Raw genomic sequence first — 26,135 nt, 5'->3', positions numbered from 1 at the left:
TCTCCAAAATTTTGCCATTGTAGATTATGCTGCAATGAGTGGCCTTGTACACATATATATACACACATATATACTTTTATAAGTGTGGCATAAGTGTTTCCCCGGGGTAAAGTCCCAGTTGTAGAATTGCCAGGTCAAGGGTAAATGCATATTTTGCTTTGTTAGATATTGCCAAATTCCCCTCTAAAGGAGTTGTACCATCTTGCTTTCCCCCCAGCAATGTATGAGAGCACCTATGTCCCTACAGCATGTCCTACTGCTTTTCACTTTTTACAAATTGGATAGAAGTGATACTTCAGAGCACTGTGGATTTCTCTTATTAAGCGAGAAAACTGAACATCTTTTTGTTTGTTTAAGGGCCAGTTTTATGTCACTTTTGTGAAGACTGTTGGTTCATGTTGACGATTGAACTCCAGTCTTTCTCTTCTCTTGCCCAAATTCCTTTCTAAGAGGCCTGATGAGTCACATGCCCTATAAACCACAAAACTCATTAAGCGGTTGTTTTGTTGTTGTTTGTTTAAGAGACGGGGTCTCCCTCTGTTGCCCAGGCTGGAGTGCGGTGGCTGGATCATAGCTCACTGCAGCCTCGAACTCCTAGGCTCAAACCATCTTCCCACCTCAGCCTCCCAAAGTGCTAGGATTACAGGCAGGAGCCACCATGCCCGGATTAATTAACCCAGTATAACATGGCTTACTTTCCAACCTTATTCTGATATGGAAATCGCTTGACAGATAGAAGAGCCTCCCTTTATCTTACTTAATTCAAGCATTCCTTTCTACTGACTCCAATAGACAAAGCTTTACTCTTTCAACCAACTATCCCCTAAAGAATCCCCAAAACCCACCTATGACTTGTTAAGTTCCCCTCCTTCAAAATATCCCACCTTTTTGGGCCAAACCAATGCACACCTTCCACATATTGATGTATGATTTTACCAGTAATTCCTGTCTCCACAAATGTGTGAAACCAAACTGTAACCCGGCCACGCCGGGCACATTTTCTCAGGACCCCATTGAGACCATGTTCCCCAGGCCACGGTTACTCATGCTGTCTCTGAATAAACCTCTTTAAATATTTTGGCAGAATTTCGTTTTTCTGTCCACAGTGCATTCTGCCTATTTTAAAATTGGATTTTTCGTCATTGGTTCCCTCAATCGTTAAGAGTTATATACATATTTGGGATGTTAACCCATCACCCGCGATATACGTTGTAAACATTTTTTCCCAGTGTGCCAATTGTCTTTTACTTATTTATGGAAGGGGATTTTTGTGTGCATGTGCGTGTGCGCGTGTGTGCGTGTGCGCGCGCGCTATGCGACAGTTTTTGTTTTTAATGTTATCACATGTATCAATTTTTTTTTCTAGAGTCTAGGCTTTCGGTCACTAGAAAGCCTTTCCCCACCGAGGTTCTAGAGGAATTCACCCGTCTTCCCGCCGCGGGTGCGAGCGTGCCTTTGTATCCCCCTGACACTAGCCTCAGGGACCAGTCGCAGAACCCGGGCGGGGGCGGAGGCGCCGGGACCCAGGCAGCGACGGCCGCGCGTGCGCACTGAGGAGCGGACCGAGCCAACCGGGGACCGGCAGGGAGGAGCGCGAGAGGCGCGGGGAGGCGGCGCTGCCCGGGAGCCCGCGAGGTCCCTCATGCGGCCCTACCGGAAGGCCCGCCCCCTCTCGCGGGCTACAGCCGGCTTTCCGGCCATCCGTGCTGCAACCCGGCGGCCCCGACCGAGGATACGACCCATCCCCTTGCGGTGGCCCGGCCGCTACCGCCAGACTCTCACCGCCCAACCCCAGTCCCCAGAGCGAGCGCGCGACGCCCGCCCAGGCCCGCCGCGCTCCGACTTACTTCTGAGGCCGAGCTCGACCGTCTCCTCAGCCGGGTGGTCGCGCGCCAGTCCCGGCGCACTGCACCCCCTGGCGGCGGCCCGGCCGTGCAGCCCGCGCACTGCGCAGGAGCGCCTGACCGCCCCTGGCCTCCTCCTGCGCCAGCGGCCGCCGAGCTCTGGGGGCCGCAGCCGGTTTCGCCGAGAGCTGGTTCAGGCTTCTTTTCCACCAGTGTTCTCTCGCCCACGCCGCCCGTGGAGACGTACCTTTTTTAGTGTCCTTGGTGTCCTTCCTCCAGGCTCGCCCCCTCCGAGCGATGCGCCTTGGCCTTACGGATCAGTATCTCACTCTGCTCAGCAGATTAAGGGCGCTGCGCTTTCCCTCTGTGGTCCTGCTCCCCCGCAGGCTTTTTCCTCCTGACACCAGACACCGCGATGTCTTTTCTAGGAGCAACATCCAATTCCCCAGGTCTCCAGAACCAACTGAGTGTCCAGCAGTTCAATTCTTACACCGACCCGGCTGGTTAAAGGCTCCAGCCCACACTTGGCCAACCACAGTGGGGTGCCCAGGCCACCCACATTTTTGCCCCTCCTACTAGAAATTGAAAGATTCGGTAATTCCCTGAATAACTCACAGAACTCAGAAAAGCACTTTACTTGCTATTTTCAGATAAAGGATACTACTCGAGAACAGCCAAGGGAAGAGGTGCGTAGGGCAAGCATGGGGAAGGGCCATGAGTTTCCATGCCCTGTGTAGGCCAGCCTGGAAGATCCCTGGCCTCTGCTTCTTAAGGATCTTTCTCTGCCTTTCATTACAAAGGCACGATTAATTAAATCATTGGCCACTGGCGATTGAAATCAACCGCCAGCCCTTGTCCCCTCCCTAAAGGTGAGGGAGGGGCTTGTTGGGGCTGAAAGTTACAACCCTCTGATCCCATGGTTGGCTCCTCTGGTCCCCAGCCCCATCCTGATTCCATCCGGAGCCCACCAGTAGTCACCTCATTAGCATACACTCAGATTAGGTTAAAAGGGACTCATTACAAATGACAAAGACACATATTTCAGGAAATTCCAAGGGTTTTGGGAGCTCTGTGCTGGGAACTGAAGACAAAAAAACAAATATTTTTATTATACCGTAGTCAGTACACTCATAACCCAGTCTAATTGTAAGAAAACATCAGACAAATCCCAGCAGAGGGACATTCTACAAAATACCTAACCTAAAAATTGTCAAGGATGTGAAAGTTGTCAAAGTGAAAATGGAGTCAGTTGTGGTTAAAAAAAAAAAAAAAAAAAAAAACCTGACAAATAGAGCACAGGGAAGGCAACAAAGAGAAGGGTCCTCATGTATATAGGCCTTGTCATGACCCCGTTCACCGCTGAACTTCAAAGTGTCGCCCAGTTCTTGGGCTCCAGACTTGGAAGAATCACAACCTGTGGCCCACTCGTCAGAGAGAGATGACAGACACTCAGCAAGTATGCATGAAGAATTTATTGCTAGTAAAGTTTAAGGAGGCAAAGCGAAAGTACCTTTCCTAAGGGGAAATGAGTCTGTCTCTGCAAATGGAGAAGACTCTGTCTACTTCTATGTTTTCTCTTTTATATTTATGTTTAGGTAAAGGTTAGTTATAACTATTCATAACTGTACATCGCTGCTTTTGGGACTGAATTCTTTCCAGGTATGGACATGATGTAAAGGTTACGTTTCAGTCATTTTGTCTAATATACATATTGTGGGGGAAAACACATGTTTATGGTGTTTTTTCCATTCTCTGACTGGTGGTCAGTGTTCCATGGCCTGGTTACCCCATTCTTTAAGGCTGAAATGATCGTTCCCCTATTTTATTTTTCTGCAACTGTTTCTCCTTGTTTTTCTATAACTGCTTTCTCCTTTCTGTTTTTCTGATTTCCATTACCTCACTTGTTTTTCTGTCCCTAACAGCCTGATAACAAAAATATCACAAAGGACTGCAAAAAACACAACCGTACACAAAAAATACTTTTACAAGGACATCTGCCTAATGACTGCCTGTCCAGCCTTGCACTGGGATCACCCTTGTTATTGATTCTTGTAGCCAAGGATAATTATCTCAAAACAATTATGTAATCCTCTTCATTTTTTCTTTAAAAACCTTTGTTTTTCTTTACTTCTCTGAGTACATACATAGGTTACTGTGGCACACATATTCCCATTGCAATGTCCTATTCTGAAATAAATATCATTTTCATTTAGAAAGCCTCTTGCTGTTATTTAGGTTGACAAGGTCATCAAACAAGAAGTGTGAGGAAGTGGAGCATAAAGAGGCCTGCTGGTTACATATAAGTGGTGTCCTAGTTGGGATTCCAGGCCAGAAAAGGGACACCGGGAGAAAATGGAAGAAATCTGAATAAAGTATGTGCCAATAATATAAATATAATGTATCAGTATTCATTTATTAATTGTAATAAACTAATCTAAGAAACAAATAACAGGAAAATGGTTTGTGGGAACTCTGCACTATTTTGCAAGTTTTCTATAAATCTAAGACTTTTCTAAAAATAAAGTTTATTTTTTAAAAATCTAAAAATTTTTAAAAGCCCTTCAATTTTGAGGATCCACCTTCTTTAAAAGGCAGACAGAGAGAATACATAAATAACTGCTTTGTTATATTTATGGTTAGTGTTCTGGCAGATGAAAAGAGAATACTAGACTGGGAATCTTCTTTGAGGTGTCAAGACTGTTACACACCTATCAGATACAAAGGGAGTGTGAGAAAGATCCGCAAACCACAAAACTGTCAAGGAAGTGATGCTGGGTTGGTCCCTCAGCTCCTCAGCCACAGCTAGAAAATACAAGGGGGAGAGTGAGGAAAGATTGGGGTGAGATTTCTTTGGAGAGAGCCCTTATCTCACCACGAGGATTCATCCCCCCAGGAGAAGCCCAGCAAGCAGCTTAGTTAATCCACTTGGAGAGCTTGATAGTGTGTCCATGTGGCTGGGGGGACTCCATGAATGAGACTGACCTTGCCTAGGAAATCCAGAGAAGAGACAAACTGAGCAACTGCCCTGGTGTCAAGGCTGAGAGCATGACGCTGCCATCCATCCGTCCACCTGTCTGGACTCCTTGCAGGGATCCTTGAACCAGACAGCTGCCCTGGGGGAATGAAGGAAGAGCTGGCATTGGATCATTTAGAGTCATGTCAAACAGGACTGTCTATGTCTGAGCGTGGTGACTCAGGCCTATAGTTCTAGCACTTTGGGAGGCTGAGGCAGGAGGTCCCCTTGAGCCCAAGAGTTTGAGGTTAGAGTGAGCTATGATCACACCACTGCACTCCAGCCTGGGCGACAGAACAAGACCTTGTCTCTAAAAAATATTTTTTTAAAGATTTTTAAAAAAGGGCTGCCTAAGGGACAGAGGAAGGAATGCTGGATTTCTAAGGGCTGAAGAAATTACAAGTCACTTTCCAAAATTAAGTGACATTCACCAGCATTAGGAGATTCAGGGTAGAAATCTCCAGAGAAACTCCAAAAATACTGATAAGAAGAAAAAGACAAGCAATGGCAGTCCCTGAGAGCACAGAGCTTCCCAGCCTGATCAGACCTGTCCCATCTGCCTACCAGCCCCACTCGCCTTTCCCTGGTGGGGAGTTCAGCAGCCGGGCACCAAGGCCAGCAGAGGGAGCGGAAACCATCAGCCACACCCCGCTGCAGGCAGGCAGCCCCAGCCCTGGCCACAGATGGCCTTGGATTGGAGCTTGAAGGACTAAAAAATATCTAGGACTAGACGTACTAGTTCCTGAATTAAGAATGAGCTTGTCTTTTAAAGTTGTCCCTAAGATTGTCCCCTGTCTATTAACAACATGAGCAGAAAAGTGTTGGGCCTGTGTTATGAGTTGCATTTTTCCCCCTAAAAAATATTAATATATGTTAAAGTCCTAACCCCCAGTACCTGAGAATGTGAGCTAATTTGGAAATAGGGTTTTTGCAGATGTAGTTAGTTAAGATGAGATCATAATCCAATGTGACTGGTGTCCGTATAAGAAGATGGACGTGTGAGGACAGAGACACACAGGGAGAATGCCACGTGGGGACGAAGGCAGAGATTGGAGTGATTCAGCAAACATCAAAGCTAGGAAGAATCGAGGAAGGATTCCCCACGGGCTTCAGAGGGCCTCCCTGCCGACACCTTGATTTCCAACATCCAGCCTCCAGAGCCATGAGACAAAATTCTGTTGATTTAAGCCATCCAGTTTGTGGTATTTTGTTACAAAAACTCTGGGAGACTAACACCGGCTTATTAGGGTTTTCGTCTGGGGCAAGTGAAGATGCTTTGTACTGGATAAGGTTTAAGGAGATGGCAGAAGATAAAGTGTTGATCATGTCCCATGAGTTATGCATACCATATGTCAGTTACTCCAAGTGTCCTATGGAATTAATCTCTCCAAGGAGCCAAGAGAGGGTGACAGGCCCCTGGCAAAGAGACCTAGGCCCATAGGTGGTACCCAAGCAAAGGGGATCTAGCATGGTGGTGAAAAACTCAGGCACCACTTCTAGGAACTTGCCCTGCAGACCGTGGTTACCTATGCGCAAAATGTGCATATGGACAAGGTTATTCATGGAAGCACTGTTCATACTAACAGAAGGTTGGAAACCACTTATGTATCCAACAGGTAGGGATGGGTAATAAATGTTGGTACTCCATGCCCTGGAAACCTGTGCAGTTTTCATAAAGGTTAAGGGAATAAGAAAGAAAAAGAATAAGGAAGCTCTTTGTATACTGATATAGAAATAGAAATATCTGGAATATAGTAAGCTCCCCTTTGTGTAAAAGGCGGGGAGGCTGATAAGAAAATATAACTGCATTTGCTTATATTTGCATAAAGGACCCTAAAGCTCTATAGAGTGGGGGGACATTGGGGAACAGAGAGGATGGGAGCAGGGGAGGGAAGGGGACTTTTCCCTACATCACTTTTTGTACTGTTTTACTTTTGAGTCATATGAACACGTGATCTAACAAAATGAAATTGAAAGTGAATAAGGTGAACATTCAGACAGCAGATTTTCTATAGTGAGGGACAAACTGGATATATTGAATAGCAAGTGATTACGGAAATCCAGAAATGCTAAACAAAGAGGTTAGGAGTTGATGGGGGAATCATCAGATGTTCGGAACCAGGACGCAGCATCAGGAAAAATCTGAAGGCAGTGTGTAGTCTAGATCAGAGGGAGGAGAGACCCAAATACGGAAGACTGTGGTCCTACCTGGATGTGAAGTGACGGAACTGGGACCAGCAGTGGCCATGGGCTGGAGACAAAGCTTTACAAGAAAGATTAAAAAAAAAAAAAAAAGACCAGCTGAGCTTCTTACATATCAAGTGCTGCTTGAGATCAACATGTCATAGTCGTGGAATGATTTCTGTCCTGTAAGTATATCCGCTCTACTTGTTTTTGGCATATAAGATATTGCTTACAGCTGCTTACATTTTAGTCCTTTGTATTGATCTGGATTTGGAATTTACATGGACACCATAATGCATATTTCAGCTTCCCAAAGAAAATGCTAGCTAGTTTGATTTTCTTCTCTGTGTCCTTATGTTTAGGGACAGCTTTTTAGGGTTGTTTCCTAAGGTTACAGAATCTAATGATGTTTTCTGTTCTGTTTGGTAAAAATCTTTGGCTCTGTCTATGGTAAATATTTCCAACTTACATTTAAAAAGATCCGTGCTTCAAGTGTATTTTTTTAGCTAAAGATCCTCATTGCCCTTCTAGAGCATTATAATTATTACATTTCTATATTCCTTGTTGATAAAATTTCATTAGTCCAGCAAATATTTATTGAACATCTACTATGAAACATAGTATGGCACAAATTTCTAGTTGTCTGTTACTATTTATTCTCTTCTCCCTCCACAAAAATAGAATTTTCAGCTGAATTCAGGGTAGTTCAGAATCATGACTATACTTCCTAGCCTCCCTTGCAATTAAATGTGGCCATGTGACCAAGTTCATAATAGGATGTGAGCAAAAGTGATGTGTGGGTCTTTTCCAGAAAGTGAGGGTGCCATAGATTTGCTATGGTTTGAATGTGTCCTCCAAATTTCATGTGTTGGAAACTTAATTCTCATATTCATATGTCGATGGTATTTGGAGGTGGGGCCTTTGGAAGGATTCAGTGAGTTGAATCTGGATGGGGCACCCATGATGAACTGGTGACTTTGTAAGAAGAGGAAGAGACCTGAACTGACACTCTTGCTCTCTCCATGTGATGCTCTCTGCCACGTTATGACACAGCAAGAAAGCCCTCACCAGATGCTGGTGCCATGCTCTTGGCCTTCCCAGCTTCCAGATCTGTAAGAAATAATTTTTATAAAATAAATGACCCAATCTCAAGTATTCCGTTATGGCAACAGAAAATAGACTAAGACAAGAATAAATGTGTGTATTTGCCTCAAATTCATATGTTGAAGCCTAATCTTCAATGTGCTGGTATTAGGAGGTAAGACTTTTAGGAGGTGATTAGGTCATGTGGTGGAGCCCTCTTAAACAGAATTAGTGCCCTTATTGGAGGCCCCAGGGAGCTTGCTTCCTCCTTCCACCATGTGAAGACACAGAGAGAAGACGCCATCTATGAACCCGAAGGCAGGCCCTCACCAGACATGGAATCTGCTGACACCTTTATCTTGGACTTCCCAGCCTCCAAAACTGTGAGAAATAAATTTCTGTTGTTCATAAGCTACTCTGTTTGTGGTATTTTGTTATAGCAGCCTGAATGGATGAAGCCAGAGGAGGAATGTCCTTCCTCTCCATCCTGCTATTTGGACCATGGACATGGTGACAAGCCACCCTGGATCATGTGCATGATGACAGCAGCTGGGGAAGGTGGAGTAACAAGATAGAAGAGGCCTGTGAGCCTGCACGACCTCATTGCGCTTAGCTGCCTGACCCACTCCAGACCACCTCTCTCCAGACTGTTTTGTGAGAAATAAACTCCCATCTTATGAAAGACACTATTATTTGGGATCTTTTAAATGCAGCCAAATTTACATTTACACTAATTCACAGAGATTGTTCTGGGTTCCAAGAATACAAAGTAAATAGAATTCCACTCTATTTGGAAAGATAAATACTTTAAAAAATAGTACAATTTGTTCATTTAAAAGTCATTTATTGAGTGTCTATTATGTACCAGACATGACATTGTTCTAGCAGCGTCCGGCCAAGGGTGAAATAAGGCTGGAAATGAGCAGGGTCCTTAACCCACAGGGAATGGTGGTGGGATGGGAAAATTTACTCATCTTTGTCTCAAAGGTTAGAAAAAATGCCTCTACATTTCTAGGAGCCATAGATGCCTAGGATACCAACGCTCTTTCCTCTGCACATTGGCCATGCGTCTCTAGCTCCACTATGACACAGAGACATGGAAAGTGTTTTCCTTTTCAACACCATGGAAGCCCAGAGAGGCAGAGGAAACAGAGTGGACCTGAATTCCAACTGATCAGCACAGAAGCTGAATTCCAGCGCACCCCGGAGCCTGAGTAGTTTTCATTAGGGATGGTCAGAATGAGCTACAGGTCTCGCTCACAGCTGTTCCCTAGATAAAGAGTAAGCGTCAACCCGAGTCTTTATGCATTTGCAGTCTTCTGAGTGGCCTCCACTGTCAGCCCAGTTAGGCTGACTGCCATCTGCAGTTTATCTTTCACATGGATCGTCCCGAGCAAGCCAGTGTCACCGTGAGGTGAGATAGACTAACAGGTCGCAAAGGCAGTGTAGTCTTCTGTGGAACATACTTGCTAAGCCTCAGACTCTGGTGTCCTGTCTGGGTTCTTGTCACACCCTTGATTTTCTGGGTGGCCTTGGAAGTAATGATTTAACTTCTCTGTGACTCGGTTTCCTCACCTGAAAAATATGGATAATACTCCTGTCTCCCTTATATGCTTATTATGAGGACTGAGTAAATTAATGTCCATAAACCATAGTCCCTGGGACACAATAAATGTTAGTCAAAGTTATCATTATGACATTAGCTATCAATACTCTCAGTGCAGTAGGCAAGTCATTTTCTGAGCTTCTGTTATCTTGTCTTTCAAATGAGGAAGTGAGCCAAGCATATTAAAGGTGTCTTCCAGCCCTGAGATCTGGGATTCTGGCTACTCTGATTTCCTTGGTCCCATTTCTTTCCTCACACAGCACTGCATATGATTGGGCAATATGTAACTAACAGGAGATACGTCTGTTCTCCTAGAGACACAACTGGAAGAGTGAATCTTACTACAGGGATAAACTCAGGGACCAGTTTAGATGCAACTATGGATGGTGTTTTAGTTTCCTGTAGCTACTGTAGCGAATTACCACAAACTGTGTAGCTTAAAACAGAAATTTATTCTGTCAGTTCTGGAGGCTGGAAGTCCAAAATCAATGTGTCTGCAGGGCTGTTTCCTTCCGGAGGCTCTCAGGGGAATCACGCCTCCTGCCAGCTCCTAGGAGTTGCAGGCGGTCCTCGTGTTGCTCGCCCTACAGAGGCATCACTGCAGTCTCTGCCTGTCTTTGCTCCTGCTTCTCCACGTGTCTCTGTGTTTCCAATGTCCCTCTGCCTTTGTCTTATAAAGACACGTGTCATTGGATTTAGGGTCCACCTTGTCTTACTCTGCTTTGCACTGCTATAATAGAATACCTGAGACTGGGTAATTTATAAAGAACAGAAAGCTTTTTCTTACAGTTCTGGAGGCTAGGAAGTCCCAGATGAAGGTGCTGGCAGGTTTGGTGTCCGGTGAGGACTTAGTTTCCACTTCCACGATGGTACCTTGAGGGCTGCAGCCTCTGGAGGGGAGGAACACCGTTCCTCACAGAGCAGAGGAGGGGAAGTGTAAGAACCCACTCCCGAAGGCCTTTTTTTTTTTAACACAGAGTCTTGCTCCGTCACCCCATGTAGAGTGCAGTGGCATTGTTACAGCTCACTGCAAACTCAAATCCCTGGGCTCAAGTGATCCTCCTTCCTCAGCCTCCCGAGTAGTAGCTGGGACTATAGGCATGCTCCACAATGGCCAGCTAATTTTTCTATTTTTTTGTAGACATGGGGTCTCGCTCTTGCTCAGGCTGGTCTTGAACTCCTGGCCTCAAACAATCCTTCCTCCTTGGCCTCCCAAAGTGGATTACAGGTATGAATCACCACGCCCAGCCCTTTTTTTTAAAAGGCATTAAACCCACCTCTTAAAGGCTCCACCTTCCAATACCATTATATTGGCAATCAAATTTCAACAAGAGTTTTGGAGGGGACATTCAAACCATAGCACACCGTAAATGCAGAATGATCTCCTCTCGAGATTCCTAATTTATTTGCATCTGCAAAGACTCTTTTTGGTCATATTCACAGGTTCTGGGGGTTAGGACCTAGATATATGTTTTTAGGGGCTGCTGCTGCGCTCACTGTAGGTGGAATATCATCCTGTGTGCTTTTGGAACAGCCTGAGGTGAGATGCTACTATTATGTGCTACATGTGGATAACATTTTCTGCTTTTTATATTCTCTCATGTTGAGTGTTAGCTCAAAGGATGTAATTAAATTGGACAATTCCAAAGTCCTTCTTCATTTTCTTCTGAAGCTAACCGAGATCATATCCACACAGTCACCAACATCTACTAAGTGTTAGATGCTGTTCTAGGCACCGAGGGACAGCAGTGAACAAAACAGAAAAAAACCTGGCCTCGTGGAACAGACACCCTACTGGGAGAGATAGATGATAAATGAAATAAATAGGAAAGAAATCGTATGTTAAATACAATAGGTAAGGATGTGAAAATTATAGTATGTTCAATGTGATGGAGAAAACTAATGCAGGAGAGGATTGGAAAAGCCAAGGTGCGTGCATCTGTGCGTGTGAAGAACAGCGGGCCTTTAAACAGGTGTCCAGAGAAGGTGTCATCCCCAGAGGACATTCGAGCAAGACCTGAAGGAGGTGAGGGGACAAGCCAGGCAGACGCATGGAAGGGAGTGTTGCAGGCAGAGGCCCTGAGGGGAGAGTGTGCCTGGGTTGCTTCTGGGCCAGAAATAGCCCAGGGGCCAGGGGCTCTGGGGGGACTGACGCAGGGGGATGACAGATGAGATCTGAGGGGTAAAGGAGCTGGAGGGGACATCAGGCAGGGTCTGGGTGGCCATTGCTATGGTCCTGGCTTCAACTCAGGGAGTGTCTGGAGACGGTTCCAGCTTCCACGCATCAGTTCTCACATGGTTAAGCTGGGGACCTCTGCAGTCACGGCATAGGAGAAGCTTGGTTACAAAACATTTACAACTCCCCTCCACAACTTGAATACAAATATCATCTTAAAATTGTTTTCAAAAGCAAACTCAGACCTTAAAATAAGAATTCAAAAACAAATATATTTCATCCAGCAATGCTACTTCTGAGAATATATCCAAAAGATTTGGGGGGAGGGGCCCACCTAAGAGGTACAATGAACATTGTTTTTGTGATGGGCACACCGGTAGCCCTGACTTAAGCATTATAAAAGCTACACATGTAACAAAAACATTTGTGCCCCCTTGATATTTTGAAATAATAAAAGAAAGAAAAAGAAAAAAAACTCACAGCAAAGGGCAACATTTATCTGTTATCTCATCTGATATGTAGTGCTTCTCAATCCAGATTCAAGAGTAACCACTGCACAGGCTCAAAGAGCTTAATGGAACCATCAGACTGACCAGTCCTTTCATGGGTGACAGACATGGCTGAGACATTGGCTAACTTGTCCCAGGTGAGGTGGCTCCTCTGTGGCAGAGCTACAACTATAATTCAGATGTCTTTTTTTTTTCCTGAGACAGTCTCACTCTGTCGCCCGGGCTAGAGTGAGTGCCATGGCATCAGCTTAGCTCACAGCAACCTCAAACTCCTAGGCTTAAGCAATCCTTCTGCCTCAGCCTCCCAAGTAGCTGGGACTACAGGCATGCGCCACCATGCCCGGCTAATTTTTTTCTATATGTATTTTTAGCTGTCCAAATCATTTCTTTCTAGTTTTAGTAGAGACGGGGTCTCGCTCTTGCTCAGGCTGGCCTCGAACTCCTGACCTTGAGCGATCCACCCACCTCAGCCTCCCAGAGTGCTAGGATTACAGGCGTGAGCCACCGCGCCCGGCCAGATGTCTTGATTCTTGGACTAGTGCACCCTTCCTATGGACCAGCAAGATAAATAACCCCAAAAGGACATTACACACACTGGAAACTACAAAACGTGATACGGATATACACCACGTGCAGCACTGAGGATGTGAAGGAGCTCCTGGATTTCTGGGTGTGGGTATCTCTTTTCAGTTGGGAGTCAGTGAGGATTTAAACTTATAAACTGATAATGGCCATTTATTGTGATGGGTGCTCATTTTTTTAGTTATATGACCTAAAGGTTTTAATTTGAAAGGATCCTTGGTGAAAAAAATAGAACATTTTAATATGAGCCAATTAATTGTTAATGATATTTTATCAATTCTGTTGTGCCACTTTGATATTAAACCAATGCTTTCAATTGCAAAAAAAAAAAGAATTGAAAGCAGATGCTCATATAAATGGTGTTCACAGCAGCGTTATTCTCGGCAGCCAAAAGGCAGAAGCAAACCCAATGTCCACCTACAGTTAGTCGGGTGAATGGATAAACAAAATGGGGTCTGTGACTAGAGTGGGGAACCTGCAGCTTCAAGGCCACACGTGGCCCTCCAGATCCCCAAGTGCAGCCCCTCGATTTTATTAAAAGGATTTGTGCTATAAAATTTGGATTCAGTCAAAAGGCAGCACTCAAGGATCCAGAAGGCCACGTGTGGCCCCAAGGCTTCAGGTTCCCCAGTGGTTGCTCAGCCTACAGAAGGAAGGAAATTCAGACACATGCTGCAACATGAGTGAAACTTGAGGACATTATGCTAAATGAAATGTCAGTCAAAAAAGACAATTCCACTTATAGGAGGTCCCTAGAGTATTCAAATTCACAGAGACAGAAAAAATGGTGGTTGCCACGGGCTGGAAGGAGGGGGAAATAGGAAGTTAATGTTTAAGAGTTTCAGTGTTGCAAGATGAAGAGTTCTGTAGATGGTGGTGGTGGTAGCAAAGGCGTTGATGTACTTAATACCACTGCGCGGCACACTTAAAAGGGCTAGGGTGATAAATTTCACCTTTTATGTATTTTACCACAATTTAAAAAAATAAAAATACATTTTTTAAACCCCCCCCCCCACAAAACAAATATGTCTCTTATTCCCATGGAACAAGTATACTTTTTGGAGGGGTCTTAAATGTTTTAGAAACTAATTAAACGATATCTTGTAGGTTCTAAAACAGCTTTAAGAGTTGCAGAACACTCTGTGGGGTGGATAACAGGAAATACGGCCTGACTAAACAGAAGGAAAGGAAATTATCATTTCCCTGCTTGTCTTCAACACTGTTTATGTAAAAATATTCTGCCCTCTTAGATGTTTTGACTTTTGGTGTCCTCCTCCGAGGCAGGCCGGAAACCCTGGGGGTTGACATCTTTACTCTTTGTTTCTAAGCAAGGACTGAAAGTCAGCACATGAAAAAGAATTTTTAATTAAGGACAGCAGAGTAAGGAATAGAATCTCCATTTTACTTTCTTCCCAGGCAGAGATTCACACATTTGAAGTTTCGTAATTTTTCCCGGTTTGTAAACCAGCGGCCTAATTAACTTTCTTAGGATTTCTTTCTCCTTCCCCAAATGACTTCCCCTATCATAAAGATCTTTCATAGATCCAAATAAAGTTTAAGAAATAGTTACAATAATAATATTCTTGGTAACACAAAAGCCCTTTGAATTCCCAACCATCTCAAGAGCAATTTGTTTCTTTACTGTATTTTAATTCCTCTATCTACAGTAAGAAGAACTTTGTTTTAAAAACCTCATTTTATGTTACCAGTGAATTTGTTTTTCATTAAATACATTTTCATCAAAAACACATAATGATGGATTTTAATTACTGTTTATGTAGTTATATTCTACTGCCTGGAAGACAGAGTATCTACATAAATTATTTGGGACTCTTCTACTAAGGAAATACGTCTCTTCTCCCCATGTTTTCATTTATTTAATATTTATTGATTTCAATATGAACTCATGGATATTTATTTTATACTTTAAGTTATAACCAAATGCTATTTTATTTTGTTGCTCAAACTATTCCAGCGTTGGTCATTGTGGTCTTACATGGTACTTGGCAGAAGAAAAAACAAAAAATAAGAGAAAACCAAGTGTCTACTGTGTGCGGGTGTTATGTTGGATGCTTTGCCCTTTAAATTTATTTTTAGTGGTGTTCAGTTTCTAAAGCCCGTACTTGGCAGGAACGCCAGGCCTGGCTCTCTAACCAGATGGGACTGTACCAGTTATTCAACCTCTAGGAACTCCAGTTTCTTAATCTATAAACTGAGGATAATGCCTGATTTGCAGGGTTGGAGTGAAGATTATAAAATTAATATATGCTCCACAAAGGAACAAATGATTCTACTTAGGTGCCTGGAATGGTCAAATTCATAGATCAAAAAGTGGAATGGTGGTTACCAAGCACTGGGGGTGGGAGGATGGGGCGTTATTGTTTAATGGGGACAGAGTTTCAGTTTGGGATGATGAAAAAGTTCTGGAGATAGAGGGATGGTTGCATAACAATGTGAATATGCCTACTGCCACTGAACTTTACATTTGAAAATGGTTAAAATGATCATTTTTAACCTTATGTATAGGCCGGGCGTGGTGGCTCACGCCTGTAATCCTAGCACTCTGGGAGGCCGAGGTGGGCGGATCGTTTGAGCTCAGGAGTTCGAGACCAGCCTGAGCAAGAGCGAGATCCCATCTCTACTAAAAATAGAAACAAATTATATGGACAGCTAAAAATATATATAGAAAAAATTAGCCGGGCATGGTGGTGCATGCCTGTAGTCCCAACTACTCGGGAGGCTGAGACAGGAGGATCGCTTGAGCTCAGGAGTTTGAGGTTGCTGTGAGCTAGGCTGACGCCACGGCACTCACTCTAGCCTGGGCAACAGAGTGAGACTCTGTCTCAAAAAAAAAAATAACCTTATGTATATTTCACCACAATAAAAGAGTAATATATTCATTGATGAAAACTTAGAAAACATTTTTGAAAGCCTCTCAAAATCCTTAGTAATCTCAGTACTCAGCAGCCACTTCTGTCTTTTGTAGCCTTTGTACATAGTTCGCATCCTATTTATACACATTTTTCTTTTAACATTATATTGTGGCCAGGGGCAGTGGCTCATGCCTATAATCCTAGCACTCTGGGAGGCCGAGGCGGGAGGATCGCTTGAGGTCAGGAGTTCGAGACCAGCCTAAGCAAGAGTGAGACCCTGTCTCTACTAAAAATAGAAAGAAATTAGCCAAACAACTAAAAATATATAGAAAAAGCAGGGCATGGTGGTGAAGGCCTGGAGTCCCAGCTACTCGGGAGGCTGAGCCAGTAGGATTGCTTGAACTCAGGAGTCTGAGGTTGCTGTGAGTTAGGCTGACACGGAACTCTAGCCCGGGCAACAGAGTGAGACTCTGTCTCAAAAAAAAATAAAAAAAAATAAAAAAAAAAAAAGAACTTCATTATATTGTAATCGTTTTCCCATACTGCTCAAAACTCTAAAAATATTTTTCGTAGCTGTGTAATATTTTACCATCATTCAATCACTGCCATATTCTAGACATATTGTTCAACATTATAAATAACACTAAAATGAACACCTCTCTGTGATTAAATACATCTTCATTCCCATTTCAAAATACATCCTTAGTACAGACACTGAAGTAGAATGACTAGGCCAACGGGTGAATAAATATTTTTAAGGCGCATGATACAGGTTATCAGACCTTCTCAGCAAGGTACCCTGATTGCCACCCCGAAGACATCCATTTTAAAGCACCCATAGCGGGTTGCTCAGTGTCCTTTTTAAAAACTTTTTTTCCGCATCGATAGATGAAATACGGTACCTTATTGCTGCAATGCGGCCAATATCCTTTTAATCCCGCCCCCCAGTGTACTCAGTTTCTTTTAAATTGTTTTCATAAAATTGTTCAAAGTTGTTAATTCTTCCTCTTGTTTGCTTTTAATTAGGTTTAATTATTGTTGACATCTTAAAGAAAAAAATGTGAAAACATTTTAATCCCTGAAGTTCTTCGATTTTTTTTGACATTCTTTAAGGTAATTTAAATGACATCGAGGAAGTCCCAGTGCTCAAACACAGCGCCAGTGGCCCCCTGAGGGGCAGATTCTACCAGAGCGTGAGCCCAGGGGTTCGGCCCCGTCGTGTGTCACCACCGAAGAAGTCGCGTTCCTCCCACCCTGACCTGCAACCGGAAAGTGTCCCCAAGGCCGAGGAGGCACTTTCTGAGCCGGGCCAGAGGCCATTCGGAGGAAATCCCGCCGCACTCCCCCCTTCATAAATAAATCTCGTTCTTTTCCCAGCCGCCTGCGGTGGGAAGGGCGCTCTCGTTGCGCCTCGTCTCGCCCGGTCCTGTCCGAGGCCCCGCGTCGCCTGGAAGTATCCGCGCGCGCCCCTCCACCCGCTTCGCCGCGGGTGCCAGCCCCGAGGTCGGGGCGTCCCGGGCGCCCGGAGTCCACTCCTGAAGGCTCGGCGGGTCCACGTGGGTCCCCAGAACTCAGGCTGCCCCCCCCATCCCGCAGGGAGCGCGCCCTATAGAAACGCCATGTCACCCCCCCGTGCCTGCCTTCGCTCTCTGCGCTTCCCTTGTCACTTCCCGCCGTCTCCTCCCCGAACTTCCTCGCCCAGTCCTTGGCGCCCCCTCCCGCGTTTTCCTTTGTCTCTTCCCCACCTTTGCCCGGGCCTCCCCAAATCCTCTCCTTGACACCCCTCTCCCCCGCCCGGCCACGCGGCGCCCCCTCCTTGAGCTTTTCTTGTCCCCTCCCCATCCCGAGCTTGCCCTGTCCCCACCGGGAACTTCTCTTGCCCTCTCCCCTCCTTCTCCCCGGGCTTCTGCTTTGCCATCCCTGACTCCCTCCGCAACCCCTCTCGGAGCTCTCCTGTCCCCCCCACTCCCCGCTGTTTCCTGTGTCCCCTCCCCGCCCCGCCCCCGTTTTTAAACCTGGCGCCCGGCGCGCGGGGAGGTGAGTGCGCTCGCCCGAGCCGAGAGAGGCGCGGTCTAGGGGCGGGCGCCGCAGGAGTGGCGTGGGCTCCGCGGGCACCATGAGACCCGAGGCCGCGGCCGCCGGCGCTCGGGAGGCTCAGGGGAGCATCTGTCACTGCCCCGAGGACAGGCCCCGGAGGCCACCGCCACCGCGCGGGCCAGACAGGTGAGGGTGTCCCCACGGCATAGGCGGACGCGTGGAGAGGCGCGCGCCGTGTGGGTGCGGGGAGCGCAGCGTGCGGGTGCTCCCGCGACGCGGAAACCCCCGAGGCCGGGCGGAACCCCGAGCTCGAGCCCCGAGCTCGACGGCGACGCCGAGCAAGTCCCTTAGCCAGGGCAGAGACCGGCGCCCACCTCTCTGGGCGCCAACGTACAGCTCTGAACCGCGGAGGCCCAGGCGGTACCCAGCAAGGAAATGGGCCAACACTTCGTTTTATAAAAGATCTCAATTTACCCGGCTGGGAAACGTTGAAGTTTCCGGAACCGTAAGCGAGCCTTGCTTGGGCAGGGATCCCCTCCCTCACTTTGACTGTCACTTTCTTGGTGGCAGTCTTTGGTTTCCCTGCGCTTCGGGATCAGCGCTCGCTGTCTCTGTTTTCAGGTAAAAAAAGGGCTGGTTTAAGGAAATCAAATTAGTTGGGGAGGTAGAGAAGAGGGTGGGTGGGCCAGGTAGCCGAAGAGGAGAAACGGATTTTCCCTTTTTTGCGTTGTAGAACTCTGTAAAATCATCTCTGTAGAATCAAAATCTTTCTGTGATCGAGGCAGGGTGGGGAACCTGAGGCCTTGGGGCCACATGTGGCCTTCTGGATCCTTGAGTGCGGCCTCTTAACTGAATCCAAATTTTACAGAACAAATCCTTTTAGTAAAGAAAGGGATTTGATAAAGTTTGGATTCCGCGGAGGGGCCGAACTTGGGGATCTGGAGGGCCAGATGTGGCCTTGAGGCCGCAGGTTCTCCACCCTTGAAAGCGTCAAAGTAGCCAGCTATAGCGGGAAGTCCAGAATTGAAGAATCCAGCCAGGATTAGTAGGGAGAGAAATCCCTCAACTAATGTGTACCCTAATAATAGTGTCAGATTTGGGACCTACCTGCTCAAAACCTAATTGAAGTCTGAGAACTGGGAGTGCCTAGGGAAAGAAAAACACAGATTGAGAGCTTGGGGGAACATTCTGGGGTGTCCAGTGACTCTTTTTCAGGCAGACACTAGAAATGAGAATAGCTCTCAAAATTTTGAAAGACAGCAGAAATGTCTTTTCTCTACTGCTGCTTGCATTCCAGCCCCGCACCGTGGAGACCCTGGACTCTGACTCCTGGAGATGCTGAGCTGACCGCAACTGGAAGCCCGGTAAGGTTAAATGTGGGCGTTGAAGGTAACCCATCCAGCCAGAAAGTGGCACCATCTCTAAAATAAAAGGACCGTGAAAGGCCTCCTCCACACATCCCTCCCTGGGACATCTAACCCATTAAGTGCCTCGGGGGCTGGGAGCCTGTATGAGTAAGGTATTACTCAGACCTGAGTCACCTTATAGATTGGGCTCCTGATGGCTTCTTTCTTGAAAAGCAAAGCCACTATGGCATAGCTGTTTCATGGGAATTATAAGGGATTTCTTCTATGTTGGGATTTCTTCTGCAAAACAGCAGGTAGAAAGGGGAGGGGAGAAGGCTGTCACAGTCTCTCACCTTAGAAAAAAGCTGAGTGTGCCATTAGCTCTCAGCTGGTGCTACACAGTGCAAATAGGGCAGAGCCCCATCCGAGGAGCCCAGAAGTTGCAGTTAAAAGCCCTCACCCGCCGTCTGGCCCTTTCTGAAGCACTTTTGGCGCTGTCTGCAAGCACTCCTGGGGTAACTCATGTTGTCTGAGCAAATACACTCAAGCCAAGTGCTTTGAAGGCAAAGATTAATTGCCACTACTATTCTTTTGTTAGCCTGCATCGGTAACTAAATTGCTTTATACTTATTGATGTAATGACTTGCTTTCATAGAATTTACCTTTCCTTTGTCATATAACAAACATATTGAAAATATGTTTAAAATTGATGACTTTCATTGATTTTTTTTATTTTGATGAGTTACTTAAAATGCTGGAGTTAATCAGGCTGGAAAGGACCATGTATTTAATTTACATAACACATGTGATACACGACTTAGCGTGCAGTTATGTGGAATACAGTAAGAAAACTTGGGCGTGGGAAAGCACTCCACCATATTTTCATATTTAGGCTATTGTATTAAATTAATCTGAATATTGGGAGTTTTAGTTCAGTTACTGTTATTTACTTTAAAGAATGAAGTAAATAAAATCTATGTCAAATTAACAAGCAATATGATTTTTTAGCCTAAATTATTCTTACATGCAATATTTAAACAATGAAAAATAATTCCTTCTTTTGCATTCAAACTTAAGTTCTTAAAAGATCTGAGGGTGCTTGTGTGAGAGATAATATAGATGTTTATAATTATCCAGTTTTCTTTTAAATGAAATGTGTGTAGAGCCTAGCAGTTGTTTGCAAGAATGGAAATACCATAGCACACTTCATAAGTAAGGCAGGTGGGGTTGGTTTTTTCTATTTATGAGAAGGCCGTTTGTGAGAAAAATGAAGATTTCTTGCACAGAAATGTTAAGCTGTAGCAACTTTCTCATCGATCGGTTGCCTGTCACCCTGGAGGAGGAGTTGTGTCCATGGATTTGGGCGGGGGGAGAGTGGGTGTTCCTTGGGGGCTGTGCTCGCCGCACGAGGTTCTCCGCAGGTGAGCGCAGCCCCGCGCAGGAGGGAACGCGTCTTGCTCAACAGCGCCCTCTCCCGACAAAGCGGGAGAATTCCTGGGCTCCAGACACCCGTTCAGTATTCAAGAAATGCATTGGCTGGGAGCGGTGCTGGTGAGGGCTATGGCCTGGTGACCTGTACCAGGACTCCCGGCAAGCAGATAAAAATTAGAATAAAATCTAAATTTGAGGGAAGGCCTCAAAGCCCTGTGTCCTGAGCCGCGGGGCCACGGTGGCTGCATCCCAAGCACCCACTTGGTGCTCCCAGCACACCTAGACAGCTATCTCCCTCGCCTGCCTGGAAAACCTAAACCGTTCTTGACCTCGGTTGCATTTCCCTCTTGGCCACTTGCCAGCACTGCAAGCGAGGCAGTTTCCTGGAAGAGGTCAGGGACTGTTCGTTCTCCCGGGCCCGTCCTATCTGCCAGCCTCCCCGAGCCTCGGCCTTCGCCCTGGGTCAGAGGCACACATGGGAGAAAACCCACCCTCGCTGGAAATGTCTCTGCTCACGCCTGTTCTCTTGCTCTTGAGAAAACACACCCGGAGGCCAAGAGGGGAGATCAGGAGTTCAACACCAGTCTGGGCAACGTAGTAGTGAGACCCTGTCTCTAAAATAAAAAGAAAAAAAAAAAAAAAGAAGGAAGAAAACACACACATACCTACATACCTTAAGCACAGAGCTTACCTTGTATACATTTTTGTTCCTGTGTTTAATTATAATATGTGAATATCTAGACATTTCCCTCATCAGTAAAGGATCTTGAATAGGACCCTTCTGGAAACTAATCAGCATATTTGTGGTGTAAAATTTTTAAAGCTGTAATGTTTGTGGCATAAAGTTTTTTTCAAAGTTTATAAAGGTGTACTATATGTTTCACAGAGGCTGGTTAGAACCAGACGCTTTAAAGAACAAACTTTTTCTCTGTGCCACCTACCGTTGCCTTTTGGTGTCCACCAAAGTCTGCATGTCAGGTGGACCCTGTCCCATCTTGGGGTGTAAAATTGTCTGTAGCAGGACAGGATTGCTTGTGGTGGTAGAGGAAGCCCAAAGGGCATTTTATAACTGCAAACAGCTTAACACAGAAGTAATTTCCTGGAGCCCCCCAAAAGTGAACAACTTTACGGAAAAGATTTTGTTCCAGAGAACCTCATTGTACTTCCTTTAGCTCATCAGTGTATTGCAGAAATGTGGCTGATAAGGCATCGTGTCTGCAGAGGCTCCCCGCAGGCTGATTTGCTCACAGATGTCATGTACACACACAACCCCTGTCCCAAGGTCCCTGAGCTGGGTCCCACTAAACTCCATGGACTCCAAGGGCTCGGTCTTTCAGATCCACTGCCCCGGCCCATCTCAGCCCATTTTCAGGTCATCCCAGCATGGTCCAGCGCGCCCCACCCCCCACTCTCCGCAGTAACTAAGCTTTTTCGGAGACTCAAGATCAAATGACAATTTCTGGCTTCTCAGCCTCTAGGATAACCTGGCTACATTTCAGGCCACATCCATTCCGGCCCAGCACCCTCAGGGGGTTGGGCAGAACAGGAGCAACCCTGGACAGGTAGAGTGTGACCATCCCCTCACCTTCCCCGTGACCCTGATCAGAGGTTAGCATGGACTGGCCTGGCTCTCTACTATGTCCTGTCTTCACTAATGTTGTCCTTAGCTGCCTGGTGCTCAGACTAGCTGCCCCTCTCCTTGGCTCCTGCTGCTCAAGTGGTCACCAAGCTTTGGATGCTCCTGAAGTGCACCTGGACTCTGCCCTTCCTTTCCTTTCCGATCGCTGTTACCTGCACTCATCTTTATAACCTCTTGCCAAGAATGCTACCTTCCTTTCTTCACCAACGTGATTTATGCACCTCTCCCAGTGGCCACCCCTGTCCTTGAAATACAGATCTCATTGTTGAACTCGCTGGCTCAAAAATCAGTCAGCAGTGCCTGTATCTAGAATCAGACCAAACTCAGTAGTGGGTATTCACGGTGTTCTGCCATCAAGACCTCTGAGCATCACAGCGTCTCATTTGTTCCACACAGGGCTGCTCACTGTTCCCTGCCTGTGCTCTCTGTTTTCTCATCGCTCTAAATCTGATGCTCTCCTCTGCCAGAATAGCCTCAGAATCTTGCACCCATGTGCCATAGATGTCGCTGCCAGGCCCGGCATGAACCCTTTCCTGCTCCTTCACCCCACTTAGAGTCATGCGTGTCTTCCCATGTTATGTTTTGTAGCTTAGTCATTTGCATACCTGTGCACCTCTCCCCATTAGGCTATAAAGTGCCTGGACCAGGGCCCTTCATCCCACCCTTTCCATCTTTGAATCCCACACAGCGCCTGGGACATTTTGGGCCACAGCAGAGGGAACAGCAACTTATCAGCTACTGATAAGGTGTTTAAATTCTCTAAAATCGGTACAGAACAATTGTAGACTACTGAGATTCTATTTTTTAAAACTTCAGGATGTCACCTTCAGAAGCTCCTTGACTGTATCTGTGTTTGGATGTGTCTGTCTTTACAGCCTGAGCCCGGAGGTGCCCAACAAACTTTTGGATCAAAGGGAGCCTTTGGGTTTCAGCATCCTGTAAGGTAATATATGACTTCACACTAAGAAATCTGTAATTTCCTTTTAACAGAAGCATTAAATACACTTTCGTGTCTTCAACCGTATAAATTTTCAACAAAGTGGAAAATAATTCAATATATTCTTTGACATTACTTAGTTTCCTCAGACCAAGGAACTTCAAGATATTTTGTTGGGTTTCTGGAGACCATTCATGTGTTCATTCATTCGGTGTTTTGGCTGCAAGGTGCAACTGGCCTCTCTCTTTTCTTGACACCTTTCATTTATACTTTTCATTACATGTTATAGCTTGTGTTAAATTTAATCGCATATGAATTGGATATGCATATCTATTTATTTACTTAGATATTGCGGTACATTTCTGTTTCTTTTCCAGGACATAAGCTAATATATTGTCTAGTGCAAGGCAGACTTTCAGGATCTGTGTGTTGAGTAAGTGAGGGAGGGAGCCGGCTCCGGCACAGCGGGTGCAGAGCGCCTTCCACAGTGTTTTCCTCCAGCCTCTCAGTTGTGTGTCCGTGGTCCGGACAGTGCCCAGGATTTTCACTGCTGTATCCTGCCCACATTGCATCCATTTTAGAGCTTTTATCTGTCTTATTCTCTCTCTCTCTCTCTTTCTCTCTCTCGATCTCTCATTTCCTTCACCAAAATTAACCACTCCTCGGGGTGTTTTTGCCCTGGACACCCCGGAAGGTTACCCTAGACATCTTTAATATATCCTAAAGACACTTATTTCTAGAGATGAAATTCAGAGCCCCTTGGCTTGGTTGGAAAGAAGCCTTCCTGGTATCCTCACATTAGTGGTTTTCAGTCCTCATAGAATCAGTGGGGAAGCTTTGATGCTCGGTTGAGCATGCCATGACTGCAGAAGCACGAGCCATGGCCTTTAACTGTGCATCGCACACTGGATATGTAATTTCATTTTACATTTTTATGACAGAAGATTTCAGACATACACAAAAGTGGAGAGAATAGTACAGCTGAACCGCCATGTACCCAATCACCGGCCTTAATAGTTACCAACATTCTTCCGATCTGATCATATTTATCACCCTACAACGACTTTTTGTTGCTGTTGTTAGCATATTTTCTTTTCTTTTTGAGACAGGGTCTCACTCTGTCACCCTGGCTAGAGTGCAGCAGCGTCATCATGGCTCACTGCAACCTCAAACTCCTGGGCCCAAGTAATCCTCCTGCCTCCCAAGTAGCTGGGACTACAGGTGCCCGTCGTCACATCCCCCAAGTTTTTTTGTACAGACAGGGTCTTGCTACATTGCCCAGGCTGGTCTCAAATTCCTGGCCTCAAGCGATCCTCCCGCCTTGGCATTATAGGTGTGAGCCACTGTGCCCAGCCATTGTTAGTATATTTAAAAGCAAACCCCAGACATCCTACAAATTCACCTATGTATACATCAGCATAAATACCTAATTTTTAACATGACTAAAAACTAAATTATGCTTATATTTCTGTCTTAGATATACATTCTGTCTATTGCAGAATTTCTCAGCCTTGGCACTATTGACATTTTGGGCTGGAGGACTCTTTGTTTTGGGAGCTATTCTGTACATTTTAGGATGTTTGCTAGCATTTCTAGCCTCTACCCACTAAATGCCAGTAGCTTCCCCTCAGTTATGACAACCAAAATTGTCTCCAGACACTGCCAAATGTCCTCTGTGGGTTGAGAACCACTGGTCTGTTGGAAATCTTAGGAAGTAAAAAATTGTCATACATTACTTGTAGGAGGGTATTTCCTCTCTCTCTTTTCTCCTTTATCCAAAAAAAGGGATATTGAATCAGCTTTGCAAATAAGCAGTACTCAATTGACAACCCCTGTCACTTCCTCAGAAGACCACAGGAGAAAATGCAAATACATTAGTGAATGAAAAGTAAAGGATAAGATACTACGGGGAGGGGGAGAATATTTGAAATACTGAACTAGGGTGGGGCTTATCACCAGGTCTCTCCTTGAGGTGCCCGCAGTTCCTGCCCGCAGTTCCGTGTTCTGGTGACTTAGGAAAACACTGACTGGGGATTTTACTGCTTCAAGGGAAAAGGAACCTCTAGAAGGAGTTTAGGACTGTTTTCGGGCTGATTAATGGTGTATTTGTTTCTTAAATATTAGACTTTATCTACCCGCTTCAAAACGTCAAGAATACCTGCAGAGATCCGGGGAGAAAGTGCTGGCCAGTTTCCCAGTGCAAGCCACGATTCACTTCTACAACGATGAGTCTGACTCTGAGGATGAGGAGCAAGAGGAAGAAACCCCGCCCTGCCATCTTCCCTGCCAGGAGTCGGAAGGTCTGGAGGAAAATAGCCCAGGGGGAAAGAGCAGAGACCGGCCCTCACACCAAGGGTGGCCAGCGGGTGGAAGGGGTGGCCTCTGTAGTAAGGGTCAGCTTCCCCACGGTGACCCCTCAGGGGACTGTGTGTGCTCCTCTAATGAATGAATCAGTGAATCGGTCTCTCTTCCACCACAGCCCCACCAGGCTGCTCCTCCTGAGCCCTGGTCCAGGACTGCCCCATCCTTGTCCTCTTGGGGACAGCCAAGCCAGGACACTTTGCACCCACTGCTGGGCCTGCAAGGCTAGGGGCTGCACAGACTGCCTCTGCTCAGCGCTCTACTCATGGCAAGAGCCCAGCTTTTACTTTTCTTTCTCCTGGGGATTCTTTTTTAGTGCACTCATGCATACCTTTGAGAAAGGGTCCTCGGACAAAGAGGTTTGTGTCAACACTGGTTGTTATCAGGTAGACCCAACTTTCAAAGCTCATTGAGTATTGTCACTCTGCTGATCAGATTACAGATTATTCTTATATAGATTAGTAACCCACCCCCACCTCTCACTTAACCTGAGACTCATTATTTAGCTATTTCT

The 26,135-nt window shown here is 45.8% G+C and overlaps 1 protein-coding gene across 1 annotated transcript; it reads left to right on the top strand.

The window, feature by feature from the left end:
- Window positions 1–17,966: 17,966 nt before the first annotated feature.
- Window positions 17,967–25,852, top strand: RIPPLY3 (ripply transcriptional repressor 3). Its single transcript, XM_069472297.1, has 4 exons — window positions 17,967–18,093; window positions 19,205–19,271; window positions 23,199–23,266; window positions 25,385–25,852. The coding sequence occupies exons 1-4, from the start codon at window positions 17,987–17,989 to the stop codon at window positions 25,707–25,709; spliced, it is 567 nt and encodes a 188-aa protein (XP_069328398.1). The 5' UTR covers window positions 17,967–17,986; the 3' UTR covers window positions 25,710–25,852.
- Window positions 25,853–26,135: the final 283 nt, after the last annotated feature.

This window comes from Eulemur rufifrons, chromosome 7, assembly GCF_041146395.1.
Source record: "Eulemur rufifrons isolate Redbay chromosome 7, OSU_ERuf_1, whole genome shotgun sequence".
Classification (NCBI taxonomy): domain Eukaryota; kingdom Metazoa; phylum Chordata; class Mammalia; order Primates; family Lemuridae; genus Eulemur; species Eulemur rufifrons.
This window is presented reverse-complemented; position numbering and strand designations above follow the sequence as displayed.

Bases quoted from the DNA above. Each gene is read 5' to 3' on its own strand.
- RIPPLY3 (XM_069472297.1), top strand. From the start codon at position 17,987: ATGAGACCCGAGGCCGCGGCCGCCGGCGCTCGGGAGGCTCAGGGGAGC. The intron at 19,272-23,198 runs GTAAGGTTAAAT...CTGTCTTTACAG, and splicing joins TGACCGCAACTGGAAGCCCG to CCTGAGCCCGGAGGTGCCCA. The intron at 23,267-25,384 runs GTAATATATGAC...CTTAAATATTAG, and splicing joins GGGTTTCAGCATCCTGTAAG to ACTTTATCTACCCGCTTCAA.